At 37.2% G+C, this 18149-nt stretch overlaps 1 protein-coding gene across 1 annotated transcript in view; it reads right to left on the bottom strand.

Annotated features, from left to right (window-relative positions):
- Positions 1-206: 206 nt before the first annotated feature.
- The window catches only part of LOC140151215 (uncharacterized), a 39605-nt gene continuing 21662 nt past the window's right edge, over positions 207-18149 (bottom strand). Inside the window, exons 12-21 of the mRNA XM_072173474.1 lie at positions 17908-18066; positions 17328-17432; positions 16931-17143; positions 16134-16260; positions 14819-14993; positions 11977-12112; positions 10627-10737; positions 9296-9408; positions 5130-5268; positions 207-746 (exon numbers count right to left, since the gene is read on the bottom strand). Coding sequence (XP_072029575.1) covers positions 537-746; positions 5130-5268; positions 9296-9408; positions 10627-10737; positions 11977-12112; positions 14819-14993; positions 16134-16260; positions 16931-17143; positions 17328-17432; positions 17908-18066 — 1488 coding nt within the window. The 3' untranslated portion in view covers positions 207-536. The remainder of the gene's footprint in view (positions 747-5129; positions 5269-9295; positions 9409-10626; positions 10738-11976; positions 12113-14818; positions 14994-16133; positions 16261-16930; positions 17144-17327; positions 17433-17907; positions 18067-18149) is intronic.

Here is an 18149-nt window from a genome sequence, read left to right as displayed (position 1 = left end):
GTGTTACACGTAGACAAAAGAATGATGAAAGTTTACAACACAATACAATTCAACATCGATTTTTAAGCGGATTTAATCCACCCAATTAGGCAGTAACAACACCAGTTTGGTGCAGACGGGACCCAGTAATGGCCGACTGAATTCTGACCATCACTTGGCTTGTTGGATTCGTCTATACCCTATCCATAGTCATGTTCCATAAACAACTTAAGTATGTTCAACCATAGTTAGCAATGACCGTTGTCCCATTTGCATAAGATCTTGCATTTTGATGTAAATCAAGCTCCACTTTATACTGGACACGCTATAAACAACAAGAGTTGATGCTGACATGTTGCGTTTTTAGAGTAGAAGCAGTGTTTCCAGAGGATGTTAATGACGATCCAGTGTTTAATCATAATAAACGATTATAATTTGGTTACAGTTCTGAGATCAATTGACGATATCATTTGCAGTTAAAAAAAAGTTTATGCACAATTATTTTGACCCTTACTTACAGTATACAAGAAGGCAACACAATAGATATGTACACATTATCATGAAGCAAAGAAGAAATTGAGTGCCCTATTTACATCAAAATCTGCTGCCCGTGATAGTCTTTCTAGTTCTTCTCTAGGTACTTCATCTCCCAATATTTCTTTGAGTTGATTGATGCACGTGTGGAGTTGCTCATGGTCCTCTACAAGTGGATTAGGGACTTCCTCGCCGGAAGAATCCGAGTCACTTTCTGATTCTTTCACCGCTCTCTGTGTATGTCAAAAAACAAAGAGATAAAGTTGATATTATGTCCCTGCGTGGGAGATTGGGGTCATGTCTTGGGGTGTATGAATTTCAACTAGAATAGCCTGATTATAAAGGTCATGTCTTGGGGTGTAGGTATTTCAACTACAATAGCCCAATCTGAATACATAACTTGATACACAGAGTGTTCAAGGACTGTCACATCAAAATTCAATTAGATCCACTTTAAATGACACGATCTACAATGCAAAGTTATTTATCAGCGGTGTGCCAATGTTCCGTTTGTAAAATTTAGATAACTCTTAAGACCAGAATCTGGCACATGCTAGTTTGATCCCCACTTGTTTTAAAGTTTTAGCTCCCAGTCCACCAAAGGTCTCTTTTCTGTTTATCTTTACATCTTGGTAATTTCCAAGTCAATCCACTGTTGTAGTAGTGGGAAGCAGTTGAATACTGAAAATGGGTGGGTATTTATAATCTATACATAGATGCTACATACTAACAGAAATGTCCTGCAATATTCACACTGCGCATGTGCAAGATTTAGATAAAATCTTGCACAGATGAAGTATGTGCTTCAAACAGAATAGACAATTGGGTAACTTCCATTTGAAATGGAAGATATAGTCATATACAGAGGGAGTATTGGGTTTTAACATAACTAACCCTAGCCAATTCCATTTGAAAAACACAATCCCTCTGTGGACACCTTTAATTTAGCGAAATCATCCACAGAGCGTGTTGATATCACATCAAATAGCCCTTTACTTTCACAAGCTTACAAGTATTGTTTTATTATATGTTGGTGAACTTAAGATTAAAACACACCAGTTTTCCAAGGATATATTCCCACCATCTGAGGATCTTTTAGTGTCCTCAGATGTACTTAACAAGTCCTCAGAACTAACCATTAGTATGACAAAGATCAAAGAGTATATATTTATTGTATACACACCATCATTCAGAGGACTTTAGTTAGTAACACATTTCCTTTCTAAGGACATCAAAGTCACTTGAAATGTGTGTCCTCAGAAAGGCAGTGATAAAAGGGGTGTGTTTATGTGCACATACTGTAAAGCGTGTGGGGCAGGGTGCATGCATGAACATCCACCTGTTGAGTGAACTTGCATCTAGCAGACTTACACTGAGATGAAGTGATGAATATGGAATCAAGATTGGAAACGAAGCTGAAGACATGGTTGATAAATAAAAGATCCAATATCTTAAGGGATTTATGTTATTTACAGGAGAGTGCATTCACTTATTACAAATATATATGTGGTAATATCAAGCAAAATCAGTCTGAAGTTGGGCATATTCAATTTTCAGTTTTCTACATGATTGTATAAAGCATTTGCAAAAGTACATTTTGCAGAAAACCCCATTGAAATTGAACATTTCATTCCAAAGATATGAACAGTTGAAGTGTTTCCAAAACAATAGGCAACAAAAGAAATTTTTTCCCTTGTTTGTTTATATCTTAAAATCAATATTTCTAACTTCTGCCTGATTTTACCTGATCATATCACATATTTGTATTACTGTTGCAAAAATATTTTGTTAGAGCCTTTGACTGGGGAATATGCAGGGTGAAGGTTGAGAAAGGGCATTAAGAAATATTAATAAACACTAGTTTAAATATATTAAAGTAATATCCGTCCCCTGAGTCCTATACAGGGTATCAATAAGCTGTGTCAGCATAGCATGTCAGAAGCTATTTCTGTCTGTCTGTTTGTCGGGGTGTGTGTGGGGGTGTGTCTGTTTGCTTGTGCAATAATGTGTATTCATACACTCCTATATCAAAGCAGCCAATCAGAAAAGCTGTTAGAAAAGTACGAAACATGCATTGATTGTGTATATTGTGCACTCCGCGTACTACGCACAGTGTTTAGCGCTCGTTCGCGTCGCGTAGGATTGATTCATTTTTCGGGCGGGTTGATGCATTTATATTTGGTTCTGTTTTCCAACATTTTAGTGACAATTTGTTATATAAAAAAGTAAAAATCATGTGTTTTTTCATCTACGTGTATGAAATAGATTAATAAACTTGATTATTATTGCTCGAAAAATTAGACAAAATAATGCACTTGCGCTGATGTTGATGCGTCTAATGCACTCCCCTTCGGGCTCGTGCATTGGACGCATCAACATCAGCGCGCGTGGATTATTTTGTCTAATTTCTCTCCCAATAAGTAATACGCGTTCATTAACCTATAATTAATACGCGTTCATTAACCTATAATTAAACAACAACTGTGTAAGTACACAAAAGGCTGTCTATGCTACAGACAAATACAGACCATTCACCAACAGGCAAAGTCCCAGTGTCACCTGTTAATAAGGGCCAATCATTCCATGAAGTGCAAGAGACACCAAACTGCTATGCATCTTGCATAACCACACAATTGTAAGTCTTTTGTGTAAACTCAAAATACACGCAAAACCGTATCCCGTACATGCAACGCTTGCATTAATTTATTAGACATAGCATGGGGACTTTAGCTGTAGGTGATTGCATATGTAAGCATAGCATGATAGAAACACATATATGCATATTAGCAAGCCTAGCTCTGTCTACCTCTACATGTTTCTACTCAAGACATATGTGACACATATTTGTTTGTTAACTACAACCACAGAATTAAAGACACAGAATCAGGACTCGACCGCCATCTTGATACTGAATCCACTCGAGGCATTCGTTGTCATGCAAGCGCGACATAGATGAAGGGCGCATTTGAGAGACGCTTCAGATGAGACGCAGAATTGTTTTCGATCGTCTCCGTGCACCGTCGGCACCGACCCGAATACACCCAATCTTCTCCCCATAGCTGATGCCTCGATTGTACGTGGCGGTATAGGGAGTCCCGGTTCTCCTTCTCTAATTCTGTGAGTACAACTAATCAAGCAAAATATGACCATGTGATTAGTGATAATCCATAATCATAGGTCATCATTTGCTCAATTGAACTATATACTATTCAACAAGGTCCTTTTGCACTATACGATCCCGACTGCTCTTCATGATTATCGCATAAAAAGAATGCCTGGGTCACACAATGTTGTGCAACTTATTCGATGATTGAGGTGCCGATGTGATGACATTGATTCAATTAGCCAATCAAAACCCACTCGCTGTAAACAGTGCAAAAGTGGCAGAGTGCGAATGGACCTTGCTGAATAGTATAGTAAAATTGTCATGGTAGCTCAATGCAGTCCAATTTTGGTAAGATATTTTCTGGCATAAAAATTACAAAATCATGCATAGGGATAACAAGCCCAAATCAAAGCTTGTTTTAAGCTTCAAATCAAAACTGGTCAAAATCACATGTTTTGAGTGAACCAATCCAGGTAGCTCAGATAAGCAAACTTCACAAAGATGTTTAAACCACTTGATCAATTGTTTCCATGTATATGTAATATTTGGATGGTTTTCGAGCATGAAAAGAGCAACTTAGCTTTATATGAATGGTTAATAGCCTTGATTGGATATTACCTGGCTGCATTTCACTCCCAATCAATCTCTTCATCAGAATCAGAATACTCTACCTAGCAGAGGTAAATAATAATCATATCATTTACTCATTGCATTCAGCATGACAATTCACTATTTATACAAAAAAACTTTTCAGATTTTCACACCCATGACTACATCAGAAAATTAGGTTTGTCATCAAATTTTACGAATGAAACTTTTTAGAATGAGAAATACCAATAAACCCCTCTTTTAGGATACAAAGTCAAATTATATTAACTTGTATTTTCTACGGCATAATCATGTATGAATATATAGGTTAGATGTGAAAAAGATTGGTCTTGTGGAAATTCAAGCTCACTATTACATTACCTACCCAATATAGGCTAGCAATAATAAGGCTGGAATAATTAGACACAAGATGCAATACAACTGATTTTGATCACTCACAATCAGGCACGTTTGTATATACTACAGAATTAAAACCAGAGAACCAGGACTCAACTGCCATCTTGATACTCGTACATGCATGGGGAAAACTTGGGAGGTATTCATGTTTTGCTTGAAACTGAAACTAAACGGTGCTTGTGCCCGATACTGGACAAGCTTCATGGCGCGACACACTGACTGTGTCTAAGGAGCGACGCAATGCGCTATAGTGTGATTATCAGGCAGAATTATTTTTGATCATTGTCGCATATCATCAGCAAGAATCCGAATACCCCAATTTTTCCCCATAACTGACCACTCTATTGCAAGTGGCAGTATAGGGAGTCGTAGGTTCTCTGGTTTTGATTATGTGGCATATACATATATGTGTGTTGTCTGCCTCTATGTGCACGCAATAGTATATAGAACTATTAAACCCAACAAGACCTGCAGTATAAGTCCCTGAGTGAAGTGGTATACGTACCTTAGATTCTTTCCTGGCATCAGCCAATCCTTTGGCTAAATCTTTGACTTCCAGACCATAATCAGAGGAATCGTCAGAATCTGTGTCATATTGCATGCCCTTGAATTGGGTGTAACCATCAATCATTGGCTCCTCATCTCTGAAAGACACAGAAAGAAAACAAGTTTATCATCACTTCATACACTTCAACATTCTTTTTTTTTTTCTCTATTTGTTCTAATGATGAAAACATTTTTTTATCTTACCCAATGCCAGCTGATGGTACAAATGTAGTCCATTATGCAAAATAGTTGACATAAATCGTTGTAATTGGAGGAAGGCAACTGATAGTTTTCTTGGGTATCATTGTTGATGCGACTTCTTATTATTGAAGAGTGGTTTGCCAAAACTCCTCCGTCCACTTTTATATCAAAATCGAGTCATGATGCCAGCCAAGTGAACCTACTTTATTTTGACAAACTCACTCAGTCCTCACACCCAGGTATTGCGTTGCACCGGTATTGCAAAACTCGCTCAGTTCAAAAGGTGATCTTCTCATAATGGGACAAAGTGGACTGAGTGAGTTTTGGAAAACCACTCACTGCAGTGAATACTGATACATGTTACCTACATTGTCTTATTGGTTTAAGAGTGCTTTATTTAATAATATTAATTTTTTATTTTTGTCTCCATTTCACTATACTTCTTTGGAAATGATTGAATGCGCAATATGATGGCCATGTGACTGAAAGAATATTTTTGCTATATTTTTGCAGTACACGGTGTGCCTCAACAGGAAGCTTATACTATTGGGATCAATTTACACTTTTTGACAGACACATGAAAATAGAAAAATTTTGTGCAAAATGAGTTTGGTAGATATTGAGGGAGTAACATAATTAAATGAGTTTATGAAAACACTTTTTTTAATACTTATATGCTCATGTTATTCTAATCTAATATTTGAATTAAACAGAGCAATGCATTTATCAAATTCTAGTATAACCGCAAATATAAACATCAAAAATATGTATTGAAATGAATTCACTATCAAAATCATGCCAAATGAGGAGTATGCTCATGCAGCCCTCGAATTAAGGATCTGAAAGGGCACGGCAACTTTTTTAGGGCAAGTTGATAATTGCCGTGGATTTTCACTGAAAAGGCAAGGCAGCACGGCAATTTGTAATATTTCAAAAAGGGCATCAAGGCAACTGTTGAAAATTTGAGAAGGGCACCAAGGCAATTTTTTCAAAAGCGAATAGATGCATTAGCGTCAGCTGAATTCGACACCAAAGTAAAATTCGACTCTCAACTTTACACTAAAACTAACCTGATTGCTTAAAAACTTGACTCAAACAGCGATGAAACAGCTGTAACTTTCGTAATAATATTGATAAAATTCGCCGGGATAAAAACTATTTCGTGCAAAACATATCTAGAGATGGGCTCACATGTACAAGATAAGACGAGACCGGAAGAGTATCGCCATCGGTTTGCAATGGGAAGTCAATGTTTGATAATCGAGAGAACAATTGATTTGCCCAGCGCTCAGATTTTGTTCACAACACAAGGTCGAGGAGTCTTAGTTACTAACAGCGTTTCTGATTGGTCGATAGTACGTTGGAGGTATTTCTCTGACCAATCGAGAAAATGAAATCAGAATGTCAGATTTCTAGCAACCAGATAATGTATAAAAGCCGATGTGATTGGCTGAATATGTAAGCTTACGTACGGGTAATGAATATTAATTCACAACAAACTATTGTGTATACTGTGATTGATAGCTGGGTTACGATGCTCAAAATAGCGATTGTGTTCAAGATTTTCGATTTGATTTTCCACAATTTTGCGGGATTTAACCAGTACTTGTTAATGATTTTATAATCAAGGGATAGGGCTGGCCGGCTAGGGCACCCACGGCAACTTCATTTAGGGGCACGGCAAGTGACTGCCGTCACGGTAAAGGACATATTTTGAGGGCATTATGGTAGCAATGGGGTGGGCACCCACGGCAATATGCCGTCGGTGCCGTGGGTTAATTCGAGGGCTGTGCTCATGCAATTCAATTATCTTATCTTTTGGACTTCAACATGCATTTGATGAGATAACAATCAGTTTAGTTTCTGTGGCTTATTTATTTTCACATAATAAATGATGTGCTTCACAGCTGACTTTGGCAGCATAAAACAAATTTGAAAATATCAATTATTTTATAAGTTAAAAAAGGAAACAACACAGCAAAGGACCAAGTACACTTATCATGTATTTACAACACAAGCATGCACACACACCTTCATTAATACACCCATTGGGATTCAATTTAGCTAGGGATATGTAATCTTATGAGGTATTTAAGCTACATGAAAACATGGCTACGGCATCTGATATCTCGATACTGGAGAAGGATTTATCATGTCCTGTATGCTTTGAACTGTTTGCTGATCCACATGTACCTAAAGAACTGCACTGCAACCATGTATACTGTGCTCCATGTTTAAAAAAACTCATCAAGAATACCACAGATGGAGAATTTGTAATTCCATGTCCTGAATGTCGCACTGAAACATACATTTGGACAAATGTAGAGGATCTCAAAACCAACCACAAAGTACGCAGCATGGCCATTTCACATGGAGAGCTACCAAACAAGCAACAGGAAACAAAATCTTGCTCACAACACTCCGACATAATACGTTTTTACTGTGAATTATGCAATACTACTGCGTGTGGTACTTGTGTTGTTTATAGCCACAGAAGCAATGAACATTGCATTAGAGACTTAGAAGAGGTATACGAAGAGAAAAGGAAAGAGATGACTCAAATTTTGAAAAAGACAGAGTCTGTCCTTAAGAAATTAGCTGAAAATATCAGAGAAATGGAAAATCAGAAGCAAACTATTCAACAGAAATTAATAGATAAGAAAAAAGATATTGATGAACAAATAGAGGCACAGATTGAAAAAAAGAAAAAAATGGAAGAGACTGAGATTGCAAAACTTAAAAAAACCGCAGAGGACCAAATTCTTCAAATCAAAGAGAAAGTACAAAAGGATGTATTATTACTTCAGGAAAAAATACGAAAGCAGATGCTCACTGTAAAAACTAATGCGTGTGAAAGGAAGTTCCAACTACATCGAGCATACAAATCAAAACTCCATGATACTGAGGAAACACTAGCAAGCATGAGGAAACAGGATGAAGACTTGAGAGCAATCAATACTGATGCAAAGGAACAATATGAAAACAAGTCTAAGTCAGAGTATCTCACAAAGCATCAAGAACTGGTAGAGAAAATGAAAGCAATGACGGTTGAACATCAGGCAACAGCACGAGATGCTGCCGAGGATGACTATGATGATTGGAGGTGACATCTACATATTGACTATGAATTTTAATCACACGTATAAAGATTTATAAAGATCTTCCTAACGTTTTGTGCAGTTTCATCATGGTGTTACATATTTGTGATGCGATCAACCTAAATGAGTCTGATGTCAATCAAAATTTAATTTTCAATTTCATTACACGAGCTATTCTCACAGCTTTATTTTGTTGAAACCCCATCATAATTAGACTTACGTTGCCAGAGATATGGCCATTTTAGTTTTGCTTAGAAATACAAAAAATACAAATGAAGTTGATTACTAGTATTGGCTACATCCCGACTCATTTTGCTTGATCACATCACATTTTATTATGCATCGCCTTCAATACTGCGCTGCTAAACTTGCACGCTCCGCACTTTAACTTGCACGACATGTACTATGCCAGTAGGCTTGCACAACAGTGAATGTATTATTTATAATTATTTAATCACTCTTGAATATGATGACATAGCAAAAACATCATTTGTATAAGCCTCTTTCATTGTCCGACCATTCACGTCGGAAAACTGGCAAATGTCAATAACTCTCATCTGGGTATCAAAAACTGCTTATTTCTTTTTCCCTGGTGCAATGTGACGCTGAAACTTGATTCATTAATGTAACACATGGCATGGCCCTATATCTGACCAAATGAAAGCCCTATTTGAAACATTGTTTATCTTTACAAAATAAATCATGTTACTTAACTTTTGCTTCAAAACCAAACATGTGTGTCATTTCAATGTCACAGTAAAAAGTGATAAAAAGTATTATACATCTGTGTAAAACCTACAGCTTTTTTGATGTTATTTCTACTCACTTATTCCATGTAACCAGATTGGATACTTCTGATTTTAAATGTTCTGGTAATTCCTCGTAAACGTCAGACTGTGCTACTGCTGGATGCTCCATTATGAAATTTAATGCAGCTTCCTAAAATGAGAATGACGGTAAATATTATTATAAGCCCCATGTGACCCGATCCAGTCCAGTCAGGCTAAAGTCATATATATTTCAAAATTGAGTTATTATCAGGTTTATATGAAGTAAAAAAATCCTTTTCTATCAGTTCAAAACACCATGTTTATTACTGATTTAGTTGCAAAGCTACTACATTTTTACGTGTTCATAGTCTAACTATGACTAACTATAACAATAACCTTTATCTCAGTTTCGGATTTGCCAACATTAGCCTGAGTGGACTAAATTGGGTCACATATGAAAGAACACCTAGACGTGAGCAAAATGCAAGTGATTGGTCTTTATCCAGAGGAGGCTTAAAGGCATTCCTACAATGCACTATGATTGGGAAATTTGATCAATATAACCTAATCTTAAAGGCAAAGTCCCCATTACCACACACACAAAATGATAATTTTAAAATGCAGCCAACAAGCTAATAGTTGAGACTTATCAAATTAAATTGGATTTTCTTATAGAAAACATTCTTAATGTCCCACTACATTAATTTTATTCATAAGTCTCAATGTTTTGAATGTTAAATAAAAGGATGAAAACACCAGATATTTGCACACAATCCCAATGCAAGGTATGGTCAGCTGTGCCACATGTGCACAAAAGCCAGACATACCAAGGTCTGAAACCCCATTGGGTTATGGGAATGTCTTTATACATCCTCTGGTCTTTATCTATTGTTTTTTAATCTAGCTATTACAACATTTCATGCATTGGATTATTTTCTTTACCTAAATTTATGTGGAGGATTTGAAAATTCTGTTCAGATTTTGAGAGTTTCAAAACTCTAAAATCTAAAAAGTTTCTTGCGCATGCATATTGTATGGCGATCATCAGACAGGTGACTAGATTAGCACCAACAATATATCATTCAGATTTGTTACAGATCAAATACTAAACTAAATTTTTCTTTGAAAAGGGGTATTTTTGTTTAACAATTGTCCATTTTATACCAAAATTGACATAACAAAGTTATTTATTGTTATACCAGAGGAATGAACATGAAACCAATATTTGCGGAATGTTCCCGTATGGTTATTGGTACTGATAACCTCTCCCTACCCAGGTTACATCCAAACACTTTGTATTTCTTTCTTCTTTGTTATGTTACTGTCAGTTTTTCAGTTAGAGCTACTACATACAAAGCATTGTTTACATTAGTGTATCTTAGCTTACCCTGAGTATGGTAGCATGGAACTGATCAGCCAAACTAAGAAGAAACAAAACAGAGTCCTCATCTAACCTCATCTTCAAGGCAGCTTCACACACTTGCTTCAAATTATCCACCTGTACACAACAATAAATAAACACAATATAACCTAACCTATAATTCGGTGTGAAAGTGTTAGGAATAATTCACCAATCCCCTCCTCCCGGGTCTATTCCGTCTAAATCATGCAAGTTGGGTAATTTCAAAGAGTGATATTATACTCTTTGGTTACTGCAATGATAGGGGAGCATGGTGAATGAGCGGAACGGGCTCTGACTCATAATCGGAAGGTTGCGGGTTCGAGCCCTGGGGACGCCATCGTGTTGTGCCCTTGAGTAAGGTACTTTATCTCTATTACTCCTCTCCACCCAGGTGTATAAATGGGTTCTTTAATGCTGGGAAGGTAATAAGACTCACTGTGAAGGAGTAAGCTTAAGTGACAAGAACTAGTTTCAAAGCAGCTCCTATGGTTTTCTAAATAGCTTGGTAGGCTTCCTTTCGCAATCAGAATGTAGATAGGCATTTACCAATATATATTGTCATTGGTCTGAACCAAGTAGATAACCAAGAAATTGTCTCAATACACTGCTTTCATACATGACAAAGAGTCAGAACTCGGTCATATTTGCTTGTTGCTCTTGTAAGCACAATAGAGTATATCGTCATATGTCTGGAGCGTTTCGCCATATGCCCGTCAAACTGTAAAGTGCATGTTTGTTTGTATTCTGCTTGCATTTGTAAGGCATTGTACTGAGAGCACATACTAAGCACTACATGCGCAAACCTTTGTAATACTCAAACCTACAGATGCAAATTATCATTCCATTTGGGGCCTTTGTCAATAAATGCAGGAGGTTCACTATTTTCATCGCCACAAGTCACAATTCAATATGGCAGATGTACCACACTGCATTGACTTTTCCGGTAAATCCCATAAGCCTTTGCAAGTAGACCTGAGATGTCGTCATTTGATGTCACACCGATGCACACATCGTTACTGCGCACTTCATGGCTTTGAAATGCGTAGTAGCGATGTTCACTAAACGATGTGCACATCGGTGTGACATCAAATGACGACATCTCAGGTCTACTCGCAAAGGCTTATAGGATTTACCGAAAAAGTCGATTACAGACAGGGCTACTTGGAATTCGGAATCTTTTAAGTCCAATTTCTTTGAGCACTTACCTCATATCTGTCACTGAGTGACATCATATCAGCTAACTGTTCTACGGACATTGCACTGGTCTCTAGGCCACCCGAATACAAGTAGCCCAAGAATTGTCTGAAAAGATTTAGGTCTGTTTTGTGGACTTACCTCATATCTGTCACTGAGTGACATCATATCAGCTAACTGTTCTACGGACATTGCACTGGTTTCTAAGCCACCCGAATACAAGTAGCCCAAGAATTGTCTGAAAAGATTTGGGTCTGCATCGTGGACTTCAATTTTCCTGAAAAGAAAATGGTATATAATAGTAGTACAAGCACCTTTCTTGGCAAACTTTTAATACAAACTTTTAATATAAACAAATAAGAACTTAGTATGCTATACTTATTTTGTTCATTCATCTTGGTATAAAATGGGAGAAAACTGTAATCGGTCTCTTGGGTCATACCAAAAGGCTTACAGTGTCAGTATCCATGTGATTCTGGGGGAAATGGCCATTAATATATCAGGCCAAAGGGGCGAGCTCCAAGATGGGTCTGATCAGGAAGAAAATCAACCAATAATTGCCATGATAAAATTCTTTTAGCCCGAAAATATGCAGCTTGCTAATGTGTCAAAAAAGCAAAAAATTGGCAATTTTCTACACACTCCAGGAGGCCTAATCATTTTGTAATTGTGTCAGCAATTTTACAATTCCCCACAGAAATGTTTGCCACTGGCGATGACTGGATCCTCACCTGTCCCTGGGCCCTACAAAGCATGCCCATCTGGCACCCACACACATGCACAATGCAACGGATACTTTATACTGGCAATATGATTCAAATAGATTGCCGACCCTCGTCATAGTAGAATGGGCATTTGACCTTTAACCCTTACCTATCTATAGATTCTCTCATGCCACTAAGTAAGGCTCTCCTAAACCAATCACACCTTGATGCTATCACCACTCTATGAGCTTTAATGTATCCTTACCTATCTATAGATTCCCTCATGCCACTAAGTAAGGCTCTCCTAAACCAATCACACCTTGATGCTATCACCACTCTATGAGCTTTAATGTATCCTTACCTATCTATAGATTCTCTCATGCCACTAAGTAAGGCTCTCCTAAACCAATCACACCTTGATGCTATCACCAATCTATGAGCTTTATTGTATCCTTACCTATCTATAGATTCCCTCATGCCACTAAGTAAGGCTCTCCTAAACCAATCACACCTTGATGCTATCACCACTCTATGAGCTTTAATGTATCCTTACCTATCTATAGATTCTCTCATGCCACTAAGTAAGGCTCTCCTAAACCAATCACACCTTGATGCTATCACCACTCTATGAGCTTTAATGTATCATTACCTATCTATAGATTCTCTCATGCCACTAAGTAAGGCTCTCCTAAACCAATCACACCTTGATGCTATCACCACTCTATGAGCTTTAATGTATCCTTACCTATCTATAGATTCCCTCATGCCACTAAGTAAGGCTCTCCTAAACCAATCACACCTTGATGCTATCACCACTCTATGAGCTTTGATGTATCCTTACCTATCTATAGATTCTCTCATGCCACTAAGTAAGGCTCTCCTAAACCAATCACACCTTGATGCTATCACCACTCTATGAGCTTTGATGTATCCTTACCTATCTATAGATTCTCTCATGCCACTAAGTAAGGCTCTCCTAAACCAATCACACCTTGATGCTATCACCACTCTATGAGCTTTGATGTATCCTTACCTATCTATAGATTCCCTCATGCCACTAAGTAAGGCTCTCCTAAACCAATCACACCTTGATGCTATCACCACTCTATGAGCTTTGATGTATCCTTACCTATCTATAGATTCCCTCATGCCACTAAGTAAGGCTCTCCTAAACCAATCACACCTTGATGCTATCACCACTCTATGAGCTTTAATGTATCCTTACCTATCTATAGATTCTCTCATGCCACTAAGTAAGGCTCTCGTAAACCAATCACACCTTGATGCTATCACCACTCTATGAGCTTTAATGTATCCTTACCTATCTATAGATTCTCTCATGCCACTAAGTAAGGCTCTCGTAAACCAATCACACCTTGATGCTATCACCACTCTATGAGCTTTAATGTATCCTTACCTATCTATAGATTCTCTCATGCCACTAAGTAAGGCTCTCCTAAACCAATCACACCTTGATGCTATCACCACTCTATGAGCTTTAATGTATCCTTACCTATCTATAGATTCTCTCATGCCACTAAGTAAGGTTCCTAAACCAATCACACCTTGATGCTATCACCACTCTATGAGCTTTGATGTATCCTTACCTATCTATAGATTCCCTCATGCCACTAAGTAAGGCTCTCCTAAACCAATCACACCTTGATGCTATCACCACTCTATGAGCTTTAATGTATCCTTACCTATCTATAGATTCTCTCATGCCACTAAGTAAGGCTCTCGTAAACCAATCACACCTTGATGCTATCACCACTCTATGAGCTTTAATGTATCCTTACCTATCTATAGATTCCCTCATGCCACTAAGTAAGGCTCTCCTAAACCAATCACACCTTGATGCTATCACCACTCTATGAGCTTTAATGTATCCTTACCTATCTATAGATTCTCTCATGCCACTAAGTAAGGCTCTCCTAAACCAATCACACCTTGATGCTATCACCACTCTATGAGCTTTAATGTATCCTTACCTATCTATAGATTCTCTCATGCCACTAAGTAAGGCTCTCCTAAACCAATCACACCTTGATGCTATCACCACTCTATGAGCTTTAATGTATCCTTACCTATCTATAGATTCCCTCATGTCACTAAGTAAGGCTCTCCTAAACCAATCACACCTTGATGCTATCACCACTCTATGAGCTTTAATGTATCCTTACCTATCTATAGATTCTCTCATGCCACTAAGTAAGGCTCTCCTAAACCAATCACACCTTGATGCTATCACCACTCTATGAGCTTTAATGTATCCTTACCTATCTATAGATTCTCTCATGCCACTAAGTAAGGCTCTCCTAAACCAATCACACCTTGATGCTATCACTACTCTATGAGCTTTGATTAAGCTGATTTCTTCCATAGTGGTATCTTCTTGCCTTGCTATTGGGTTGCCGCCTTGAGTGTGGTCTACTACAATATCTGATGGTTCATCTGTTTAACATAACAAAGGAAATCATGCTGCAGTCATTTCATACACCTTAAGGGGCTACTACACCCCTGGCCAATTTTGTGCATATTTTTGCATATTTCTCAAAAATTATAACGTATGGGTGACCAGTAAGATATGTATACTATAGGGGCAAGGACTACAACTACTGCACTGAAAATTCAGCAACTCAAGGCAAGTCGTTATTGATTTATTGATCAAATACTGGTTTTCCCTCATTTTTGACTGTAACTCCACAACTGTTGTCTGTGCTGAAATAAAATTTCCAGTGCAGTAGCTGTAGTCCTTGCCCCTATAATATACATATCTTACTTGTCACCAATGCGCTATATTTTTTGAGAAAAATGCAAAAATAGGCACAAAATTGGGCAGGGGTGTAGTACCCCTTTTAATAGAAGAATTGACACTAAATGAAATTCTATTTGCATTGCTATATCAATAATATGAATACTGGATGAAATGACCTCAAGTTTAATTAATATCAAATTGTGACATTTTAAAGGGGTACAATTTTATTTTAGTTTACTAGCAAATAATGAAAGACATTATATTTGTGTACAAATTGCAACTATACTGCTTCAACTTAGAAGTACAAACTAAATCCGTAGCATATGGGGTCGATGCGACGCATACAGAGCGTGATGCGCTCGGCAAGTACAAATCGCGCAGCAGTTGCCACGCCAAAGAAGCATTTACATACGCATTACACTGAAATAATTATTCTCATACCTCCAGTTTCTGAGGTCTATTTACTTTGTACTTCTGAGCTGATAGACTATAGAAAGAACACTTTCATTTTAAACACACGAAAGTCCACCAGACCATTTACAATCTTAGCCTGTTAATTCCACAATTGGAAAAATACACCTAATTTTACCCTGTCTTAGGAGTAGTTTTAATCATGTTAATTGGAAGGGCCTATGTACTGAATACCCTCACCCTGCTCCATTAGACGCAACCCGTTTGTACTTTTGTAAAGGTCACAGGGCTAGGGTTACTATTTCATTTTGTCTAAAGAAATTACTGACATTTCGGTAAGTGATGTAATGTACATGGAATGTTCAAAAAGTACATGTTTATTACTTTGACCCTGCTTACAATGGATTTCTTGATCTTGTACATACCTTTAACAGAAACAATTTCAAAACACATATCTGAATCTTTGCCAGATGCTAGTAGTTGACTCATGACTTTGGCTAGTTTACTTTCACCAGGACTTGGGGGAATGCTCAGTGATTCCAAAACTTTAGGCTGAAACAAACGAAGAAAAATAGATGTGTGAGCTCACATGTGCTACAGAAGATTTAAACCAACATTTGGCACACTATAAAGCATGTGTGACACCATATCTATTATAAATTCACCTATTATCTGTTGCAAAATTCCTTCACAGTTTTTATTTTGGCGCAGTTTATGGCGTAAATATGTCAGGTTCTGATTGGCTAGTTGAAACACATCATCAATACATCAACACGAGGTGGGATAAAAACGGCGAAGGATCTTTGCAAAAGGCTGTAGCAATCTTTTTGAAAACAGAATGGTGTTTTTCATTAAAACTATGGACAGAAAAAACGGTAAATTTCATGTTTCTGGATGTCATCATTAAATGTACATGCCAAAACTTCATAGCAACACATTACATTATTGAATGGACTTAATCTGGTTAAGAGGCTGCAACATTTCTATACAGGGCAACATATTTTGGCAGAAGTTTGAAATATTGTGAGAGATTTGATATGCTTAAAATCTCAAATATCTTTTATTTTGGGTATATTGAAACACTATATTTACATCACCTCCATGAAGCTATGAATGAAATAAGTTTCATTAGGAAATGAGATCAAATGTGATTTAGGTTTCTTGATTACTCTTAAGAATCAATCTTTTGATTTATTTCATAATAGATAAAATAATATATCACCTGGTACATAGGTCTTGCTGTACTACTAGCCCTTGTAAACATCTTCAGGTAGGCCTCTCCCCCTACTCCAGCTGCTTGTTGACTGGCAGGGTCCAACAATCCCAACTGAAGTAAAGATGTATTGAAAGACTCCCGATGAACTAAAGCACACAATCGCTGTAGAACTGGTTGTAGGGCAGGCTTGTGATCCGCTGCTTTCTCTAGTCCCCATGACTGTGGAAAATGGTTACAATGAAGATGTTAGTTTTAGGAGTTGTAATAGTTAGTCAATGTAATGAACATCAATGGAAGTGGATTGTTAATTTCCTGTTGCTATAAATGAGCAGACTTGCTATAAAATATGCGCATTTTCGATCTTTATCTCGTTGTGTCAAATAAATAAAACATAAAAACATACCACTCTTGATGTTCCCATCTTGAAGACAAACTTGAAGTTCTTCATGGTAAGACCATCATTGACTCTCATGTCTATTTTCTCTACTTTACGCAACATGTGTGGAAACTGTAATACATAGGATGAAATCATGTCAATAGTAAGTGTACTTGATGAGGTAACATCCATGATATAAGATACATTTATACACATCTGCAGTGAAATGCAGCATTGCAAATGTAAAATTATCACAGCATTTTTAGCAGTATGTAATCACTACACGGATTCCTTTGTTATGCAATATTGCATTGTGGGAAGGAATATTGGCATTAATTGCCTTCCCCAAAGAGCACACATTATGCAGTAAATTCTATTCTCCTCCATTCTTATATCCTTCACACATGTTTATTTACAAGCATTTTATTACAATTTGGTAGAGGCATAAAGTCCATCTGACGCAAATTAATTTTGGAACACCAATACTACAGAGACCTTGTCATTCTCAATATTTCCATCTAACATGTTGGCCTCCAATTGTATGGTTCCTTACAAAAAAAATTTTTTTAATCTAAACAGATACCAAAAGTGTTTTTTCTAGTCTTACCTCTTCCAGCATCTGTTCCATGTTCTTGACAATGGAGAAGATTTTCTCATCATGAGTGAGCAGTTCAAAACTCTGCTTCTTCCATTGTAAACTAGCAAAGAATTCTGATGCCTTATCATGTAATGTCTTCAACTTCATTAACTCTTTGAGATGCATTGCCTGTAGAGGGAATAACAATGACACAATGTTATACACATTGTGATAACATGTCAACGGTCATGCTTTAATTTTGTTTATTCTTC

The sequence above is a fragment of the Amphiura filiformis genome, chromosome 4 (genome assembly GCF_039555335.1).
Source record: "Amphiura filiformis chromosome 4, Afil_fr2py, whole genome shotgun sequence".
Lineage (NCBI taxonomy): Eukaryota > Metazoa > Echinodermata > Ophiuroidea > Amphilepidida > Amphiuridae > Amphiura > Amphiura filiformis.
This window is presented reverse-complemented; position numbering and strand designations above follow the sequence as displayed.